The sequence below is a fragment of the Heteronotia binoei genome, chromosome 8 (genome assembly GCF_032191835.1).
Source record: "Heteronotia binoei isolate CCM8104 ecotype False Entrance Well chromosome 8, APGP_CSIRO_Hbin_v1, whole genome shotgun sequence".
In the NCBI taxonomy this organism is placed as follows: Eukaryota; Metazoa; Chordata; class Lepidosauria; order Squamata; family Gekkonidae; genus Heteronotia; species Heteronotia binoei.
The window spans coordinates 129,549,930-129,566,167 of record NC_083230.1 but is presented as its reverse complement, the minus strand read 5'-3'; the positions used below and the strand labels follow the sequence as shown (position 1 = coordinate 129,566,167).

Here is a 16,238-nt window from a genome sequence, read left to right as displayed (position 1 = left end):
TCACTTGCACCTGCTGGAATGGCCTTGGGTCAGCCAGAGCTCTCTTATCTAGTAGAACCGGGTTTGATTCCCCACTCCGCCACTTGAAGCTGCTGGAATGGCCTTGGGTCAGCCAGAGCTCTCTTATCTGGGAGAACCGGGTTTTATTCCCCCCTCCTCCACTTGCAGCTGCTGGAATGGCCTTGGGTCAGCCAGAGCTCTCTTATCTGGGAAAACCGGGTTTGATTCCCCCCTCCTTCACTTGCAGCTGCTGGAATGGCCTTGGGTCAGCCAGAGCTCTCTTATCTGGGAGAACCGGGTTTGATTCCCCACTCCTCCACTTGCAGCTGCTGGAATGGCCTTGGGTCAGCCAAAGCTCTCTTATCTGGGAGAACCGGGTTTGATTCCCCACTCCTCCACTTGCAGCTGCTGGAATGGCCTTGGGTCAGCCAGAGCTCTCTTATCTGGGAGAACCGGGTTTGATTCCCCCCTCCTCCACTTGCAGCTGCTGGAATGGCCTTGGGTCAGCCAGAGCTCTCTTATCTGGGAGAACCGGGTTGGATTCCCCACTCCTCCACTTGCAGCTGCTGGAATGGCCTTGGGTCAGCCATGGCTCTCTTATCTGGGAGAACCGGGTTGGATTCCCCACTCCACCACTTACAGCTGCTGGAATGGCCTTGGGTCAGCCAGAGCTCTCTTATCTGAGAGAACCGGGTTTGATTCCCCCCTCCTCCACTTGCACCTGCTGGAATGGCCTTGGGTCAGCCAGAGCTCTCTTATCTGGGAGAACCGGGTTTGATTCCTCACTCCTCCACTTGCACCTGCTGGAATGGCCTTGGGTCAGCCATGGCTCTTTTATATGGGAGAACCGGGTTTGATTCCCCACTCCACCACTTGCAGCTGCTGGAATGGCCTTGGGTCAGCCAGAGCTCTCTTATCTGGGAGAACTGGGTTTGATTCCCCCCTCCTCCACTTGCAGCTGCGATTGGCCTGATCCAACATGGCTTCTCTTCTCTTCTTATGTCTGTGTCATTGATGCTCAGTATTCTTGGTGCTTGGGCGGGCAACAGAGGAAGGTCTTCTAGTGTCCTGGCCCCACTGGTTTTGCCATAACATAAGAGAAGCTATGTTGGATCAGGCCAATGGCCCTTCCAGTCCAACACTCAGTGTCACATAAGAACATAAGAGAAGCCCTGTTGGATCAGGCCAATGGCCCTTCCAGTCCAACACTCTGTGTCACATAAGAACATAAGAGAAGCCATGTTGGATCAGGCCAATGGCCCATCCAGTCCAACACTCCATGTCACTGGGTATGAAGCAGGGGTTACTGGGTGTGGTGGTGGGGAAGAGGAGGTATTTGTGAATTTCCTGCACTGTGCACCGGATTGGACTAAATCAGCAGTCCACAACCTTTTTGGCACCAGGGACTGATTATGTGGAAGACAATTTTTCCATGGACTGGGGGAGTGGCGGCAATGATTTCAGGATGATAGAATTGCGCACTTTATTTCTGTTAGTCTGGTGTGGTGGTTAAGTGTGTGGATTCTTAACTGGGAGAGCCGGGTTTGATTCCCCACTCCTCCATGTGCAGCTGCTGGAATGGTCTCGGGTCAGCCATAGCTCTTGTAGGAGTTGTCATTGAAAGGGCAGCTGTGCATTGAGTGAGGCCAGGGCTGCTGGAGAGCTGCTATTTCTAGGCTGGAGGGGGTGTGGTGAGAGGGGGTTCTCCAGTAGAACACAGCACTTGATGCAAAACGCCCTCCAAGTTTCAAGAAGGTTGGACCAAAGAAGGTGCCTGTATCCTTCATCATTTCCAACAGAGGGAAGGCATTCAAAAGGTGAGCGGTCCCTTACATTAGATGGGCAGAACTCCCTTTGGAGTTCAATTATGTTTGAAACCACTTTGTTCCTGGCTCCACCCCCAAAGTCTCCTGACTCCACCCCCAAAATCTCCTGGCTCCACCCCAGTGTCTCTTGGCTCCACCCCCAAAGTCTTCTGGGATCACCATCTTCAACTACTTGAAGGGCTGAAATATAGAGGATGGTGTGGGATTATTTTCTGTGGCCCCAGAAGGTAGGACCAGAACCAATGGGTTGAGATTAAATCAAAAGAGTTTCCAGCTAAACATGAGGAAGAACTTCCTGGCCGTTAGAGCGGTTCCTCTGTGGAACAGGCTTCCTCCTTGGGAGGTGGTGGGCTCTCCTTCCTTGGAGGTTTTTCAACAGAGGCTAGATGGCCATCTGACAGCAATGAGGATCCTGTGAATTTAGGGGGAGGGGTTTGTGAGTTTAGAGGGGTTCCTCAGTGGAACAGGCTTCCTCCTCGGGAGGTGGTGGGCTCTCCTTCCTTGGAGGTTTTTCAACAGAGCCTAGATGGCCATCTGACAGCAATGAAGATCCTGTGAATTTAGGGGGAGGGGTTTGTGAGTTTAGAGCAGTTCCTCAGTGGAACAGGCTTCCTCCTGGGGAGGTGGTGGGCTCTCCTTCCTTGAAGGTTTTTCAACAGAGGCTAGATGGCCACCTGACAGCAATGAAGATCCTGTGAATTTAGGGGGAGGGGTTTGTGAGTTTAGAGGGGTTCCTCAGTGGAACAGGCTCACTCCTTGAGAGGTGGTGGGCTCTCCTTCCTTGGCGGTTTTTCAATAGAGGCTAGATGGCCATCTGACAGCGATGAGGATCCTGTGAATGAAGGGGGAGGGGTTTGTGAGTTTCCTGCATTGTGCAGGGGGTTGGACTAGATGACCCTGGAGGACCCTTCCAACTCTAGGATTCTTCAGGCAAACAAACAGCAATGCAGAGAAGCCATACGCGACCTTGGAAGACTGGGGCAGCCACAGCGCCAGAATAATCAGGGAAAACCAGCCACTGGCCGAAGAGATGGAAATTCCACAAATGGGCTGTTAGAGGACTAAGTTTTAGCGCCCTCCTTTTTTTACCAATAAAAGAACGGCTTATGCAAAAACGATGCCTCATTTATAGGGGAGCAGATGCCTGACGTGTGTCCCCCGCCGCACACACACACACAACCCCCTGCTTCGGGGTGTGAGATGATTGTTCTTCACTGAGACATTCGCTCTGCAGCCCCCATAATTCCACCCACAGCAGGGGCCATTTCATAGAAAAAGAGGTGGTGGAGCTCATTAGCACAACCCATTTGCATAATCCATTTGCATAGGCCACACATACCCGTGACATCACCAGAAGGTGTACTCAATTATGACAGCCCAGCATCTACCTTCAAATGCTTCTTGAATTCGAATTGCCATATTCATGCTTTATTGCCATCATACTTTGTAAACTGCTTTCTCCTTTGTGGCTGCAATGGCACGGGGAAGATTTCCACTTGTCTGCTTTCTACGCTTCGATTATTTACCCCTTTTTTTTTTTGCGGGGAAAAATATCAGAAAGTTTGTCCAATTGTCGAGTTCAGCGAAATGCTCCCGGGGGGTTGAACATGGGAGCCCAGAAGCAAGTATTTTTGCAGCCTGGGAGGGTACGAAAGAAAGAGCCCAATAAAATTTAGAGGTTCCGGAGCTCCGCTCTTGTGAGCTCCTGCCCCAAAGGAGGCCCGACTCCCAGCCTATAGATTCTTGCTCTGAGCGAATCCTGCCCTGCTTTCATCTCGCCCAGCTCTCCCGCCTGCTGGCCTCAGCCAGATATCCATGGGGCAACTGAGCTGGAGAATTTGGTCACAAGGAAGCCCAGAGGGGCGGGACCTCCCTCATCTCCCAAGGGGGATTGGGGTAGGAAGGAGCCAATCAGTTCGGAGTAGGGTTGCCAATCTCCAGGTGGGTATATAACTTAGAACACTCCATGAGAGCTTTGACTAATACATCGATTGAAAACAAAATCTTAAAGCCGCAATATTTTTCACATATTCATTTGGAATTATTTTACAGTCCATTTTACAATACACAACGTTTTTTCTTTGTTTGCGGGCCTTCCTGAAGTCCAGTGCAGGTGTGATTGCAGTTCCCAAACTGGTGCTTCCGTCCAGTTTCAGAGCAAATCCTTCTTCAGGCAGCTCACCAAGGGATACAATTTCAATCGGGCACTGCTCTGCTTATCTCCAAGGAACAAGACGGTTTGGTGTAGTGGTTAAGTGTGCGGACTCTTATCTGGGAGAACCGGGTTTGATTCCCCACTCCTCCACTTGCACGTGCTGGAATGGCCTTGGGTCAGCCATAGCTCTGGCAGAGGTTGTCCTTGAAAGGGCAGCTGCTGTGAGAGCCCTCTCCAGCCCCACCCACCTCACATGGTGTCTGTTGTGGGGGAGGAAGGGAAAGGAGATTGTGAGCCGCTCTGAGACTCTTCGGAGTGGAGGGCGGGATATAAATCCAATATCATCTTCAATATCTTCTTCCATGCTTCTGTTTGCCCTTAGAGTCTCTTGAAAGGGCCCGAAGAAGGATTCTTCTCTTGGTGAGCTGCCTGAAGAAGGATTCTCTGAAACTAGATGGAAGCAGCAGTCCAGTTGCAGCCGCACCCAGTTTGGGAACTGCAATCACACCTGCATTGGTGCATGGGACTACAGGAAGTCCTACAAACGGAGAAAAACATGGCATGTTGTAAAATGGACTATAAAATAATTCCAGATCAATATGTGCAAAAATATTGTGGAGCAGAGGTCCATCAGTGGCTGTTAGCCACAGCATATTGTTGGAATTGTCTGGTGCAGTGATGCTCTGAATTCTTGGTGCTTGGGAGGCGGGGGCAAAGTGGAAGGGCTTCTAGCCCCACTTGTGAACCTCCTGATGGCACTTGGGGGTTTTTTTTTGGCCACTGTGTGACACAGAGTGTTGGACTGGATGGGCCATTGGCCTGATCCAACATGGCTTCTCTTACGTCCTTATGTGACACAGAGTGTTGAACTGGAGGGGCGATTGGCCTGATCCAACATGGCTTCTCTTATGTCCTTATGTGACACAGAGTGTTGGACTGGAGGGGCGACTGGCCTGATCCAACATGGCTTCTCTTATATCCTTGTGTGACACAGAGTGTTGGACTGGAGGGGCCATTGGCCTGATCCAACATGGCTTCTCTTATGTTCTTATGTGATACAGAGTGTTGGACTGGAGGGGCCATTGGCCTGATCCAATATGGCTTCTCTTATATCCTTATGTGACAGAGTGTTGGACTGGGTGGGCCACTGGACTGATCCAACATGGCTTCTCTGATGTTCTTATGTGACACAGAGTATTGGACTGGAGGGGCCACTGGCCTGATCCAACAAGGCTTCTCTTATGTTCTTATTGTGGTTTAAAATGTTGTTTTCCATATATGCATTAGTTAAAGCTCTCACGGAGTGTTCTAAGTTATATACCTAACTCATACCCGTGAGCTCTCTGGTTTCACAATCCTCAGGTGGGGGCAGGAGATCCCCCAGTTTGGAGGCCCTTCCCCTGCTTCAGGGTGATCAGAAAGTGGGGGGAGGGGAATGTCTGCTGGACACGGCACCATTTCCTATGGAGACTGATTCCCATAGCGTATAATGGAGAATTGATCTGCGGCTATCTGGGGGGGGGGCTGTTATTTGAGATAGAGGCACCATATTTTCAGCATAGCATCCAGTGCCTCTCCTCAAAACACCCTCCAAGTTTCAAAAGGATTAGACCAGGGGGTCCTATTCAATGAGCCCCCAAAGAAGGTACCCCTATCCATTATTTCCAATAGAGAGAAGGCATTTCAAGAGGGTGCTTTGAATTGGATGGCCAGAACTCCCATTGGAGTTCAATTATGCTTGTCACAACCTGGCTCCACCCCCAGTGTCTCTCCTGGCTCCACCCCCAAAGTCCCCAGATATTTCTTGAATTGGACTTGGCAACCCCAGTTCTGAGAAGCCCTTCAGCCCCCCCTACTGGCGCTGACACAGAACTACACAAAGTGCGGAGAAAAGCTAAGTATTCCTGAATCCACATTTCTCGTCTCGCTGGTCTCTGCCGACTCGGCCGCTTCACTCTGCCACATCCACGATGAGAGGAGCCACGTAGTCCGAGTGGCGGATGCCGAAGGTCACGCCACGTTGCTGGGCATACTGCAGGGGAAGAGGAGAAAGGACAGGGCTGCTGAGAGGGGAGGCCGGACGCCGGCTGCACAGACCCTCAGCCTGTCTGGGGGATAAATCAAGGTTGCCAACTCCAGGTGGGGAGGTTTGGGGGGGTGGAGCTCGGGGACGGCAGGTTTTGTCGAGGGACCACAGCAGGGGATAACGCCACCAAGCCAATTTGGTGCAGTGGCAAAGTGCGCGGACTGTTATCTGGGAGAACCGGGTTTGATTCCCCGCTCCTCCCCTTGCAGCTGCTGGAATGGCCTTGGGTCAGCCATAGCTCTCTTATCTGGGAGAACCGGGTTTGATTCCGCACTCCTCCCCTTGCAGCTGCTGGAATGGCCTTTGGTCAGCCGTAGCTCTTACAGGAGTTGTCCTTGAAAGGGCAGTTTCTGTCAGAGCTCTCTCAGCCCCACCTCACCTCACAGGGTGATATTTGAGAGCCAGTTCAGTGTATTGGTTAAGTGTGTGGACTCTTATCTGGGAAAACTGGGTTTGATGACCCGCTCCGCCACTTGCAGCTGCTGGAATGGCCTTGATTCAGCCGTAGCTCTCTTATCTGGAAGAACCGGATTTGATTCCCCGCTCCTCCACTTGCACCTGCTGGAATGGCCTTAGGTCAGCCATAGCTCCCGTAGTTGTCCTTGAAAGGGCAGCTTCTGTCAGGGCTCTCTCAGCCCCACACACCTCAGAAGGTGTCAGTTGTGGGGGTGGAAGGGAAAGGAGATTGTGAACTGCTCTGAGATTCAGAGTGAAGGGCGGGGTATAAATACAGTAACTTCTTCTAAAGAGAGCCAGTTGGGTGTAGTGGTTAAATGCACAGACTCTTATCTGGGAGAACCCGGTTTGATTCCCCCCTCCTCCACTTGCAGCTGCTGGAATGGCCTTGGGTCAGTAGGTGATGTTCCTGACCAACATTTTAGTTGCTGTTTTATGTTTTTGTATGTTTCATAGCACTGTTTTAAATTTGTTTTAAAAGTGTGCTTCATTTTAATGGTTTTTAAATGTTGCTGGCTTCCGTGAAGAAGATATTGGATTTATATCCCACCCTCCACTCCAAGTCTCAGAGTCTCAGAGCAGCTCATAATGTTCTTTACCTTCCTCCCCCACAACAGACACCTTGAGAGATGGGTGGGGCTGAGACAGCACTGATAGAAGCTGCCATTTCAAGGACAACTCCTCCGAGAGCGATGGCTGACTCAAGGCCATTCCAGCAGCTGCAAGTGGAAGAATGGAGAATCAAACCTAGTTCTCCCAGATAAGAGAGTTCTGGCTGACCCAAGCCCATTCCAGCAGGTGCAAGTGAAGGAGTGGGGAATCAAACCTGTTTCTCCCAGATAAGAGGGCTCTGGCTGACCCAAGGCCATTCCAGCAGGTGCAAGTGAAGGAGTGGGGAATCAAACCTGGTTCTCCCAGATAAGAGAGTTCTGGCTGACCCAAGGCCATTCCAGCAGGTGCAAGTGAAGGAGTGGAGAATCAAACCCGGTTCCCCCAGATAAGAGGGCTCTGGCTGACCCAAGGCCATTCCAGCAGCTGTAAGTGGAGGAGGGGGGAATCAAACCCGGTTCTCCCAGATAAGAGAGCTCTGGCTGACCCAAGGCCATTCCAGCAGCTACAAGTGGAGGAGTGGGGAATCAAACCTGGTTCTCCCAGATAAGAGAGCTCTGGCTGACCCAAGGCCATTCCAGCAGCTGCAAGTGGAGGAATGGGGGATCAAACCCGGTTCTCCCAGATAAGAGATCTCTGGCTGACCCAAGGCCATTCCAGCAGCTGCAAGTGGAGGAGTGGGGAATCAAACCCGGTTCTCCCAGATAAGAGAGCTATGGCTAACCCAAGGCCATTCCAGCAGCTGCAAGTGGAGTAGTGGGGAATCAAACCCGGTTCTCCCACATAAGAGAGCTCTGGCTGACCTAAGGCCATGCTAGCAGATGCAAGTGGAGGAGTGGGGAATCAAACCCGGTTCTCCCAGATAAGAGCTCTGGCTGACCCAAGGCCATTCCAGCAGCTGCAACTGGAGGAGTGGGGAATCAAACCCGGTTCTCCCAGATAAGAGAGCTCTGGCTGACCCAAGGCCATGCTAGCAGATGCAAGTGGAGTAGTGGGGAATCGAACCCGGTTCTCCCACATAAGAGAGCTCTGGCTGACCCAAGGCCATGCTAGCAGATGCAAGTGGAGGAGTGGGGAATCAAACCCGGTTCTCCCAGATAAGAGAGCTATGGCTAACCCAAGGCCATTCCAGCAGGTGTAAGTGGAGGAGTGGGGAATCAAACCCGGTTCTCCCAGATAAGAGAGCTATGGCTAACCCAAGGCCATTCCAGCAGGTGTAAGTGGAGGAGTGGGGAATCAAACCCGGTTCTCCCACATAAGAGAGCTCTGGCTGACCCAAGGCCATTCCAGAAAGTGCAAGTGGAGGAGTGGGGAATCAAACCCGGTTCTCCCAGATAAGAGAGCTATGGCTAACCCAAGGCCATTCCAGCAGCTGCAAGTGGAGTAGTGGGGAATCAAACCCGGTTCTCCCACATAAGAGAGCTCTGGCTGACCTAAGGCCATGCTAGCAGATGCAAGTGGAGGAGTGGGGAATCAAACCCGGTTCTCCCAGATAAGAGCTCTGGCTGACCCAAGGCCATTCCAGCAGCTGCAACTGGAGGAGTGGGGAATCAAACCCGGTTCTCCCAGATAAGAGAGCTCTGGCTGACCCAAGGCCATGCTAGCAGATGCAAGTGGAGTAGTGGGGAATCGAACCCGGTTCTCCCACATAAGAGAGCTCTGGCTGACCCAAGGCCATGCTAGCAGATGCAAGTGGAGGAGTGGGGAATCAAACCCGGTTCTCCCAGATAAGAGAGCTATGGCTAACCCAAGGCCATTCCAGCAGGTGTAAGTGGAGGAGTGGGGAATCAAACCCGGTTCTCCCAGATAAGAGAGCTATGGCTAACCCAAGGCCATTCCAGCAGGTGTAAGTGGAGGAGTGGGGAATCAAACCCGGTTCTCCCACATAAGAGAGCTCTGGCTGACCCAAGGCCATTCCAGAAGGTGCAAGTGGAGGAGTGGGGAATCAAACCCGGTTCTCCCAGATAAGAGAGCTATGGCTAACCCAAGGCCATTCCAGCAGCTGCAAGTGGAGTAGTGGGGAATCAAACCCGGTTCTCCCACATAAGAGAGCTCTGGCTGACCTAAGGCCATGCTAGCAGATGCAAGTGGAGGAGTGGGGAATCAAACCCGGTTCTCCCAGATAAGAGCTCTGGCTGACCCAAGGCCATTCCAGCAGCTGCAACTGGAGGAGTGGGGAATCAAACCCGGTTCTCCCAGATAAGAGAGCTCTGGCTGACCCAAGGCCATGCTAGCAGATGCAAGTGGAGTAGTGGGGAATCGAACCCGGTTCTCCCACATAAGAGAGCTCTGGCTGACCCAAGGCCATGCTAGCAGATGCAAGTGGAGGAGTGGGGAATCAAACCCGGTTCTCCCAGATAAGAGAGCTATGGCTAACCCAAGGCCATTCCAGCAGGTGTAAGTGGAGGAGTGGGGAATCAAACCCGGTTCTCCCAGATAAGAGAGCTCTGGCTGACCCAAGGCCATTCCAGCAGCTGCAAGTGGAGGAGTGTGGAATCAAACCTGGTTGTCCCAAATTAGAGTCCACACACTTAACCACTGTAACAAACTGGCTCTCTTGTGAGGACAGATAGGTGAGAGGCAAACTTTTGTAGATAATCTGTAAATAAAATAAAAGAAGGGAGGAAGCAGTTCATGAAATGGACTGGAATCACCTTGGTTCTGGCCCTGGGGAGGAAGACACCCCATTATACCCCACCCAAACCTAGGAGGCACCTTCCTCCCGCATATTGGGGCCCTCAGTGGAGAGCCAGTTTGGTGTAGTGGCTAAGTGTGCAGACTCTTATCTGGGAGAACCGGGTTTGATTCCCCACTCCTCCACTTGCACCTGCTGGAATGGCCTTGGGTCAGCCATAGCTCTGGCAGAGGTTGTCCTTGAAAGGGCAGCAGCTGTGAGAGCCCTCTCCAGCCCCACCCACCTCACAGGGTGTTTGTTGTGGGGGAGGAAGGTAAAGGAGATTGTGAGCCGCTCTGAGACTCTTCGGAGTGGAGGGCGGGATATAAATCCAATATCTTCTTCTTCTTCTTCTTCTTCTTCTTCTTCTTCTCAAACGCCCACAGTACCCCCTTGGCCCTGGCCTCACCTTCTCCGGGCTGTACGCTCCTGGGCCTGGTTTGATAGTGGTGTCCCCTGGAGGCATGTTGCGAGCCAGCATGCTGAAATGCGGCGGGCGGTTCTTGTAGATGCTGGTGTCCACCAGGCGGTAGTTGCAGGGGCCAGGAGTCTGTGGCGGAAGGAGGTTAAAGAGTGACCAGCAGAAGACCGGATTCCTTCCCCTGTAAGGTTGCCTGGTACCTCTGGACAACAGGCAGGCGTTGAGGGGACATTCACAGCAAACGGAGGCCTTGGCATCTGTTGCTAGCAATGTGGCCTTGTCACTTCCGGGGTGCACGGAAGAACTGATGTCATCACGTCACCAGCAATGTGATGACATCGCTTCCGTTGAATGCCAGAAGTGATGTCACTGCGTCACCAGAAACAGAGGCCCAGGTCTCAGTTTGCACTTGGGAATTCTTCCCCGCTGGCCGGCTGAATGGCACTGCGGAGAGAGATCCCAAATTGGGGAATCCTCTGCCCCGTGGTGCAGAGTGGGAAAGCTGCAGTACTGCAGTCGGAGCCCTCTGCTCATGACCTGAGTTCAATCCCCGGCGGAAGCTGGGTTTTCAGGTAGCCGTCTCCAGGTTGACTTAGCCTTCCCTCCTTCCGAGGTCGGTCAAATGAGTACCCAGCTTGCTGGGGGGGAAGTGTAGATGACTGGGGAAGGCAAGGGCAAAACCACCCCGTAAAAAGTCTGCCGTGAAAACGTGAAAGCAACGTCACCCCAGAGTCAGAAATGACTGGTGCTTGCACAGGAGACTACCTTTTCTTTACCTGCCCCTTTGGAGGGGTGGGGTGTGGGTGGTCTGGGAACCCCCTCTGAAACTGGCTTTATGGAAGACAGCAAAATTTCAAAAAGCCTCAGCTTGCAAGAGGGGAGTCATAGTCTGGAAAGAGAGAGAAAAGGCAGAAAGAAAGGCAGAAAGGCAGAAAGAAAGGAAGGAAGAAAGAAAGGAAGGAAGAAAGAAAGAAAGAAAGAAAGAAAGAAAGAAAGAGAAGAAAGAAAGAAAGAAAGAAAGAAAGAAAGAAAGAAAGAAAGAAAGAAAGAAAGAAGGAAGGAAGGAAGGAAGGAAGGAAGGAAGGAAGGAAGGAAGGAAGGAAGGAAAAAAGAGGAAGGGAAGAAAAGAGGAAGGAAAGAAAAGAGGAAGGAAAGAAAAAGAAAGGAAGAAGGAAGGTAGGACAGAAGAAAGAAAGAAAGAAAGAAAGAAAGAAAGAAAGAAAGGAAGGAAGGAAGGAAGGAAGGAAGGAAGGAAGGAAGGAAAAAAAAGAGGAAGGGAAGAAAAGAGGAAGGAAAGAAAAGAGGAAGCAAAGAAAAAGAAAGGAGGAAGGAAGGTAGGACAGAAGAAAGAAAGAAAGAAAGAAAGAAAGAAAGAAAGAAAGAAAGAAAGAAAGAAAGAAAGAAAGAAAGAAAGAAAGTTCTTTTCTTCAGACTTACATACAGAATGCGAATGGCAAAGTGGCAAAATGCATCTGTTTACATACGAAGCTGCCTTATACTGAATCAATTCCTCAAAGTCAGTATTGTCTACTAGTCTCAGACTGGCAGCGGCTCTCCAGGGTCTCAAGCTGAGGTTTTTTCACGCCTACTTGCCTGGACCCTTTTTAGTTACAGATGTCAGGGATTGAACCTGGGACCTTCTGCTTACCAAGAGGAGGCTCTACCACTGAGCTATAGCCCACTTCATGGCTCTCCAGGGTCTCAGACAGAGGTCTTTCCCATCCCCTCCTGCCTGGTCCTTTTCACTGGAGCTGCCGGGGATTGAACCTGGGACTTCTGCATGACAAGCAGATTTGTTGTGAGCCGCCCTGAGCCACTTGTGGGAAGGGCAGGATATAAATCATAAAATAAATAAATAAATAAGCAGATGCTCTGCCACTGAGCCACAGCCCCACTTCATGGCTCTCCAGGGTCTCAGGCAGAGGTCTTTCCCATCACCTCCTGTCTGGTCCTTTCAACTGGAGATGCTGGGGATTGAACCTGGGACCTTCTGCTTACCAAGCAGAGACTCTAGCACTGAGCCACAGCCCCACTTCATGGTTCTCCAGGGTCTCAGGTTGAAGTCTCTCCCATCACCCACTGCCTGGTCCTTTTAACTGGAGATGCTGGGGATTGAACCTGGACCTTCTGCATGCCAGGCAGAGGCTCTACCACTGAGCCACAGCCCCACTTCATGGCTCTCCAGGGGTCTCAGGCCGAGGTCTTTCCATCCCCTCCTACCTGGTCCTTTCAACTGGAGATGCCGGGGATTGAACCTGGGACCTTCTGCTTACCAAGCAGAGGCTCTGCCACTGAGCCACTGTGCCTCCCAAGCATCTCTGTTGTTCTGCGGACACTATAATCTGATATTATTATATGGCTTGGATATTCGTTTACAAGGTGGTCTCTTGAAATCTGCCCTGATTCTCTGGCCTTTGTTTTTATCCATGAAGCTAACACAGGTAATTCCTAGGTCAGGGCCGGGGTCGCCAGCCTCCGCGCCCACTGACAGGTGTGCTCACCTTGCTGAGATCCTCGTAGAAGCTGCCCACCATACTGCGGCCGTAAATGGAGTAATTGGGGGCTGTGGGCTTGTTGGCCACCTTCGGACCGATCATAGGAGGGAGCCCATAAGCCGCCGGCCCTAGCAGGGGGAAGCAGGGAGGGAAAGGAAGAGAAAGCATTCAGCGGAAACCAGGAGTCCAATTCTATGAGCCCCAAAAGAAGGTGCCCCTATCCTTCATTATTTCCTATGGAAGGAAGGCATTGAAAAGGTGTGCCGTCTCTTTCACTGTGAGGTCCAGAACTCCTTGGAGTTCAATGATGCTTGTCACAGCCTTGATCTTGGCTCTACCCCAATGTCTCCTGCTCCACCCCCAAAGTCTCCTGGCTCCACCCACAAAGTCCCCAGATATTTCTTGAATTGGACTTGGCAACCCTAAGCTCAAAGGAGCACAGCTCCTGAACCTTTCTGAGGGCTTCCCCTCTTCCTCCTCCTCACCTCCCTTGTCCACAGAATAGGAGGTGCAGCTGCATAACAATCCCTGGATTAGGAGAGCAGGCAGCCAGCCAGCCACCAGGGGCTTTGCCACACCCCAGCAGCCCTCATTAACCCCTGGAGAAGCCCGCTCCACCCTTTCTCCACTTCCTATGTGATTTTAGGTGGCGGGTGGCTTGCTGCCTTTTGACTTGAGGGGGAGCAGCCCTGGAGAGCCCCAGGTGAGCGAGGTCTGCTAAGGCTGGCTGGATCTCTAGCCAGCCTAATCAGGCCTCGCTCTCCCTGGCTCTCCTTTTTCGCATTGGGTTGCTTTTGGCTGGGGTGGGGGGGTGGGACAGCATATGCTGATGAGTTATGCTAACGAGCTCCACCACCTATTTTTCTACAAAATGACCCCTGGCCAAAAGTTATGTGTAGTGGTTGAAGGTAAGACGAGAAGAGGTCCGGTCCATTACTGGGGGGCCAGTCAGAGAATATTCTGAAAGGATATCAATCAAATCACAGCTCCAAGGATTAACCAGTAGGAAAAAGGTTGACCTTAAATATGCCGCATAAGTACAGCTTCTCCGGAAAGCATTAATCTCCTTCCCACCTCCCCACCCCCGTAACAGCTGTTTGCAAGCACTCTCTGCCTCCTTGCTGACTTCACAATTTGGGGAGCAGAGGAGGGAAGAGAGAAAATCCGAGACTCAGCAGACAATTCCTTGGTATCCTCAAATCCCGTGACCCGTCAGAGCCCAAGTAGGGTCGGAATGCACCCAACAAACTTTGTGAAAACACTTCGACTGGGAAGCTTTGTAGATGCTCACACATGGCTTCTGAGGTAAACCCAGACATGACAACAGACTTATGGCACTTCACACCTAATGACATAGACATTAATCCACTCTTCTGACTTATATCGCCCCCTTGTTGATGCAGCCCAGTTAACATAAACTAACCAGCACCAGAACCCAAATTGTGATTCTTTAATCTGCTCACAAACATTCCCATGACTGCATGGGAGTCCACACTCCCAAAATGGCCCTCTCCAGCCCCACCCACCTCCCAGGGTGTCTGTTGTGGAGGAGGGAGATAAAGGAGATTGTGAGCCGCTCTGAGACTCTTCGGAGTGGAGGGCGGGATAGAAATCCAATATCTTCATCTACTTTACAGGGTGTCTGTTGTGGGGGGGGGGAGGTAAAGGAGATTGTGAGCCGCTCTGAGACTCTTCGGAGTGGAGGGCGGGATATAAATCCAATATCTTCATCTACTTTACAGGGTGTCTGTTGTGGGGGGGGGGGAGGGTAAAGGAGATTGTGAGCCGCTCTGAGACTCTTCAGAGTGGAGGGCGGGATATAAATCCAATATCTTCATCTACTTTACAGGGTGTCTGTTGTGGGGGGGGGGAGGTAAAGGAGATTGTGAGCCGCTCTGAGACTCTTCGGAGTGGCGGGCGGGATATAAATCCAATATCTTCAACTTCTATTGTCTGATGGAGTGTGCTTCTAGCACACGAATGCTTACATTTGGAATCAAACTTTGTTGGTCTTAAAGGTGCTACTTGACTCCTGCTTTGTTCTATCGCTTCGGACCGACACGGCTGCCCGCTTGGATCTATCAGCGCAAAACAGGCTTATGCAAAAAGAAAACGCTAAAGGCAGAACTGGGTGACCCTTTGGCCCCTGTCCTTCCCCTCTCGCACCTGGCGTCTGGTCGTTGTCAAACTCCTTCGTCCGCGAAGCAAGCGAGTAGATGGGCGCTGAGGGGTAGGCCAACCTCCCGGCTTTCTCAGGGCAGTAGCGACCTGCAGGGAGGGAAGACGCAGACTATGGTCAGAGCACAACGCATGTAGGGTTACCAGCCACAGCCTGGGAAAATCCGGAACATTCTGGAGTGAATCTTGGGAGGTGTGGGTTCAGGGACCTCAGCGGTGTATAATGCCACAGAGTCCACCCTCTAAAACGGCCATTTTCTCCGGACAAATGATCTCTCTCATCTAGGGTTGCCAAGTTCAATTCAAGAAATAACTGGGGACTTTGGGGGTGGAGCCAGGAGACTTAGGGGGTGGAGCCAGGAGACTTTGGGGGTGGAGCCAGGAGACGTTGGGGCGGAGCCAGGACCAAGGATGCGGCAAGCATCACTGAACTCCAAGGGAGTTCCGGCCATCACATTTAAAGGGACTGCACACCTTTTTAAATGTCTTTCTTCCATAGGAAATAATGAAGGATTAGGGGCACCTTATTTGGGGCTCATAGAATTGGACTCCCTGGTCCAATCATTTTGAAACTTGGGGGGTACTTTGTGGAGAGGCACTAGATGATATACTGAAAATTCGGTGCCTCTATCTCAAAAAAAACAGCTCCCCTAAAGCCCCCGAAACCTCCAGATCAATTCTCCATATAACCTATGGAAATCGGTGTCCACCTAGGGAATAATGAAGTGCTCAGCAGACGTTTCCCCACCACCACCCCCACTGTTTCTGGCAACTCTGAAGGGGGATTGGTCTCTCTACTCACGAGTTGCTGCCAACTTCTTCCCAAGTAACACAGACACCCCATCCCAAGAGGAGGCCTTTCAATCAGAGACTGAAGCCTCCAGAGGTGGAAAGGCACATGGTCCTCTGGGGGCGGAGCTTCCCCCCGCCGGCCAGCTGACTAGGGGGCGGGAAGGAGCCTGGGAAAGTAGAAGAACTCCCGCTGGGACCTGGGGACTGGCAAGCCTACTCTCATCTGGAGACTACTTGTAATCCCAGGAGATATCCACGCCCCAACTTAAAGTTGGCAACCATAAATAGAGGTCTGAAGGCCTGTCATGACTCAGGGGTCTTCCAATTGCTGCCACCATTCGCGGTTAAGGGTCTCCCTTGAGAAGGCCCAGGGTCCCCTCCCAAACCCTTCCAGGCCTCCCTTAGCTAGGCCAAATAATGGGCGTGAGGACCAGGCAGGGTGAACAACAACAAAAAGGTTTATTCCAGTGCAATATAAATTAACAAGGTGCATGAAACAGTAAAAGGGTGAAGGAAAATAAACAAACGCCCTAGCGTGTCTATGTA

At 51.6% G+C, this 16,238-nt stretch overlaps 2 protein-coding genes across 2 annotated transcripts in view; one reads left to right on the top strand and one right to left on the bottom strand.

Annotated features, from left to right (window-relative positions):
- CIMAP1B (ciliary microtubule associated protein 1B) overlaps positions 1-16,238 on the top strand; it is a 69,831-nt gene that overhangs the window by 37,458 nt on the left and 16,135 nt on the right. The window lies entirely within an intron of this gene.
- The window catches only part of LOC132575794 (outer dense fiber protein 3-like), a 12,487-nt gene continuing 2,115 nt past the window's right edge, over positions 5,867-16,238 (bottom strand). The window contains exons 2-5 of the mRNA XM_060244483.1: positions 14,889-14,990; positions 12,729-12,850; positions 10,216-10,356; positions 5,867-6,013 (exon numbers count right to left, since the gene is read on the bottom strand). Coding sequence (XP_060100466.1) covers positions 5,933-6,013; positions 10,216-10,356; positions 12,729-12,850; positions 14,889-14,990 — 446 coding nt within the window. The 3' untranslated portion in view covers positions 5,867-5,932. The remainder of the gene's footprint in view (positions 6,014-10,215; positions 10,357-12,728; positions 12,851-14,888; positions 14,991-16,238) is intronic.